The sequence below is a fragment of the Ochlerotatus camptorhynchus genome, unplaced genomic scaffold (assembly GCF_037179485.1).
Source record: "Ochlerotatus camptorhynchus isolate MF236.1 unplaced genomic scaffold, CSIRO-AGI_Acam_v1.1 ptg000141l, whole genome shotgun sequence".
NCBI lineage: Eukaryota > Metazoa > Arthropoda > Insecta > Diptera > Culicidae > Ochlerotatus > Ochlerotatus camptorhynchus.
The window spans coordinates 2,430,074-2,435,000 of NW_027040631.1; the positions used below are offsets into that span (position 1 = coordinate 2,430,074).

Here is a 4,927-nt window from a genome sequence, read left to right on the forward strand (position 1 = left end):
AAACTACGCATTGCTTTACGATGAAAAATTGCCAATTTAAAAAAAAAAATATCGAGCCAGATAAGTAACTCTCTGCAAACCTCATCGAACCTTGAATTAAAATAATAATAAAACAACGACATAACTTAAACGCACTTGCATTGTTTGCAGCAACGTTGCTACAAAAAAAAACTATATCACCGCACGATCTCGTGTCAGTAGAAATTGCATGCATTCAAAAGAAATTACTGCCTCTTAATTTTAATTGTCGTCGGTTGGTCCAAATTTATGCACACAACATCCCGGCGAGCAGGCACGATCACGATCAAGATCGGCGGTGGTGGTGTGGCCAACAGTCGCACGTACGCCTTCCGTCCGAAACCTGACTGACCCTGCCAAATGACGAGAGCAAAACGGTACCAACACAATTTCCCATACACGGGCCCGACCAGGGGTCACCTTGTCCAAAAATTCGCGTCAATAGTGGACCAGTGCGTGAGCCGTAGTTGGCCAACGCCATACAACAATTAGGCACCTATTGACACAATTATAATATCGTTAAAGGAATATGAATGCCTCAAATTTTTGGGCAATTCGTGGCGGATCCCCCCACAACAACCACCTCATATTCAGTGCGACTTCAGACTTCTTGACCCTGGCGGCGGCGAGAACCATCTCTCTCTCTCTTGGTCCATATACCACGCACCAACATTGCCCCGATCGCAGTAGGCCTTCTCTATCCGCAAACAAAAAAAAAAGATCTCCCAAGGCACTAGTGGCAAATTACATTTTTATGCGCGTGGTCTTCGTTGTTGGTGTTCTTCACTTTTATTTTTCTTCTTATCCAAGCTGGCGGTGTTGTTGTTGTTGTTGTTGTGGTCCGAACGGCGATTTCGTAACAACGGCCGCCACAGACCTTGAGCTGAAATTTCAATTTTTTTTAAAGCATGGAACCACGAGAAGACGGAGTTTACCTTTTCTCTTTTTCTTCTTCTTCTTCTTACTGAGAGATGTCCTCCCCCTCTCGGAACGGTATAAGTTAGTACCTCCAGAAATAGCAAAAAAATTCAAGCAATGCAGCAGAGACACCCTCAGTTCGGTTCGGAAGCTGATCTTCATAAAAGACCAGTTGATGTTTGTCCATAATTCAAATGAAAACAAATTGAAAAAGAGTCGAATCACTGTCTCACGTGATGGCAGGGAAGGTGTTTGATGAATCACTCTGGTGGCGCAAACGTCATCTCAGAAAACTTTACTTGAAGCCGATTTGTTTGGTTGTTTGGTTCGGTTGGTTGGTTGATTTTTAATATAGACGCTTCAATCATCCTATGGTCATCCTTCGTCACGGTTCTTTGGATCCAAAAAAATAGTCATAGACTTACAGTTCGAGATTTAAATCAAGATTTAAAGCAAAATAATAACTTCACACTAAACTAACAAATTGACAGTTCGGTCCCACAAAGTCCCACCGAGGCACAGTGTTTTAAAAGTTGAAATATGCACCTTAAGTTTTTCTTAAGGTGCAACTGTACTTCAGAAATCTAACTTTTTTATCCCAACAGATAGAGAGTAGGTTTTCTTGACACAGTTGTAGAAAATGCAATTTCAAGCTGCTGAAGATATCAAGTTGCCATGACTTCAGTTTATCTGGCACCTATTATTCCGTGCCTCCAAGCAACCGAACAGGACGATGAAGCAGAATCTAGTGGCCAAAACACGCGCCCGGAAGTTGTACGACCGTGTTCTGACAAAGTACAAAGGATGATTCCTCATGGACGACGAAATCTACGTCAGGATGGATTTCAGGCAGGTTCCCGGACAAAAGTTTTATCTGGCCACAGCAGGGGGTGATGTCCCGAGCAAATTCTAGTTTGTTTTCGTCGATAAATTCACCGGGAAACTGATGATCTGGCAAGGAATTTGCAGCTGCGGACCCAAAACCAAACTTTTCATCACTAACAAAACAGTCTAGTACATGTTTTTAATACTGCACGTATCAAGAAACTTTCACAACTGAAACACGTGTACTTTCATAATAAATCACTGTCAAACAATTGCACATCCGACCACTAGAGACGCTGCTGTAGAATAAATAAAGTGTCCGGATTCTAAGTGGACCATACTTTAAGCAATAAAATCAGTGCCAAAATTTCAAAACGACGATACTACTATTCAGAGCATGAGCATGAGCATGATTGACCGCCCACGGTTGCTACTCTGTTATTGCCAGACCAGCTGCAATTACACAGAGAACCAATAGACGATGCTTGGGACTAGCAATCATCCTCAATGTGTAAAAACTCTCTGATCTCAAACTAGGCAATACCAGCGCCGGCCACGTCTGAACACAGGTCAAGAAAGGAAAAATGTGTTGACGTGACACTCGCTTGGATGAAAGCCGAGAACACCTCTGCACTTCCACGAGGAATCACTGGAATATTGGGTAATAGGGTTGGGTTTGCAGCAGGGTTCGTTTTGGTAAAGATAAGCTGAATTAATGTCCTAACGATCATATAATACGGAAGAGCTTGGGATTGAACCCACGGTCTTCTGCTCAGTAAGCAAAAACGTTTGCCACTAGGCAGACGTTGGGTTTGCAGCAGGGTTCGTTTTGGTAAAGATAGAAAGGAAAAATGTGTTGACGTGACACTCGCTTGGATGAAAGCCGAGAACACCTCTGCACTTCCACGAGGAATCACTGGAATATTGGGTAATAGGGTTGGGTTTGCAGCAGGGTTCGTTTTGGTAAAGATAAGCTGAATTAATGTCCTAACGATCATATAATACGGAAGAGCTTGGGATTGAACCCACGGTCTTCTGCTCAGTAAGCAAAAACGTTTGCCACTAGGCAGACGAGTTCCTTTTTAATCATCGAGTCTGCTATCTGTCACTGTTTGCAAAAATATCTAATAATATCTAAAATTATCTTTGTTGTAATACTTCCTGCATTTCCATGGTCATCTGGGAGGAGATTCGCGCCTAGTGCTTTCTCCAGGAACCGTTCACGGCCACAAACTACCACCCGTCTTGGGCGCATCCAGCGAGGCATCCTTCAGCTTGTTCACAATCTCCGACACTGACGAGAGACCAGCAGACGAGCACTTTTGCAAACCGTAAACTCGCTGATTAACGGCAACGTCGGCCACCGAATCACCACCAATACTCGCGGCGGACACATTATCAGCACTGTCCCCAGCTAATTTACCAACCGGAGCGTGTTCAAACTCGCACACGGTGACGAGACTATCGATAGAACTACACGCCGAAAGCGTAACATCCGAATACAGTGAACCGGCCTTCCGGTAGGTAATGAAAATCACAAGCAAACTTACACACCGCTGGTTACAAAAAAACACACCCGTGCAAAGAAACGGATCCAATAAACATCATTCTCTCGAAAGCAAAAGCTTCGAACGGCAAAAAAAAGGAACTCGGTGAGCAATTCTGTTATTTGGAGTTTCCACTGAAAATCAATCGAGAATGCATGAATTTCACCACACCCACTGCGAAACACGTTCAAAAGCACTTTTGATACACTTTCGGTCCAAAACACTTAATTGTTTGCAAAAATAGTTGCGAGCGAACCAGCATCAACAACGACCGTGACGACCTCTTTCACACACCTTACAGCGCGTAAATAAACTGAAATCAAAAATTATCACAAGCGATGCCACAAACTTCTAGTCCGGGAGAAAAATTAACAAACAACGCAGATAGCGACATCGCTTCTGATGCTTGCAAACATGATGAATCACGTTTTCTTTCTTGATTCTAAAAGCTCCCGGAAAGCGAGAAAACCACAAATCACACACGTATAACCGTTCGGGAGGCAGAGTGCCAGCGCTAATCCAACAAATGCAGCTGAAAACTATGAAAGCGAACGCACGCACAAAACAAAGAACAAACTTAAAATACAAGATTGTTGTTGTTGTTGTTTATTATTGACATTTTACATCCTGCGGATGCATTCATGTCAGTTCAATTGATTTTTGTGTAAACAGTGTGTGGGTGTGTTCAGAGTGATGTGAGGGTGAGTGTTAGTGTTTACGATACAATTCAAAATTAACTTAGCTTTCTTATCGTTTGCTCGTTTCCTGATTCATCGTCTGCATGCTCATCTCATGGTTTACACTTCTTCTCCATAAATTTCTTCTTTACTTCTTCTATATATATATTCACCATCTTCATTCTTCATGATCTTCCATATATCTTTTCCACATTATTTTTCGATTTCTCCGTTCCTTCCTTGCGCTTCATATTTATCTTCATTCTTCTGCATCTTCATAATCATTCATGTCTTCTGTAGTACTTTCGTTTTCTGCTTCATCTTCATCCTTTTTCACTTTATCTTCTTCGATTTCCATTCAGCATCTTCTTCATGAACTCATTTGCTTCCAACATTCATCGGTAACATTCTTCCACTGCATCTTCTTCCATTTCCTGTCCGACATCTTCTTCCATTCAGACTTCATTTTTCTTCTGCATCGCTTGCTTGTTCTTCATCCTCCGCTTCGTTTTCTTCCTATATCCTGCATTTTCCTTTCCATTCTATCTTCGCCCTTCAAAGCTTCCGATAAAGTTTGGTTTCATGCAGAAACTTCAGCAACCGCTTCTCATAATCATCGTCGTTGCGTAACGCCGTAAAAAGGCTTGTGGAATCGATTCCGTATTTCGTCCTGGCCGCTTCAAATTTTCTGCAGTGCAGAATAATGTGACGAACGTCAACAACGGTCCCACAGCATTCACATGCTGGCGGAGCTGTTTTCTTCAGCAAAAATTCATGCGTAACCCTAGTATGACCAATGCGCAGACGAGTGAGTATGCGTTGATCGGCAGAGCTGTACTGATCGATCCACTTCTTCGTTTCCCTTTTGACCTCCTTCAGCTTCACATCTGTCAATTGTGCCCAACGTGCTTCCCATAGCTGACGAAAGACTTGGTTCATGTT

The 4,927-nt window shown here is 42.7% G+C and overlaps 1 protein-coding gene across 1 annotated transcript in view; it reads right to left on the minus strand.

Annotated features, from left to right (window-relative positions):
• Positions 1-2,981: 2,981 nt before the first annotated feature.
• LOC135700681 (uncharacterized) overlaps positions 2,982-4,927 on the minus strand; it is a 3,224-nt gene continuing 1,278 nt past the window's right edge. Inside the window, exons 1-2 of the mRNA XM_065221259.1 lie at positions 4,769-4,927; positions 2,982-3,317 (exon numbers count right to left, since the gene is read on the minus strand). The exon at positions 4,769-4,927 is cut by the window's right edge and continues 1,278 nt beyond it. Of these exons, the coding sequence (XP_065077331.1) occupies positions 2,982-3,317; positions 4,769-4,927 (495 nt within the window). The remainder of the gene's footprint in view (positions 3,318-4,768) is intronic.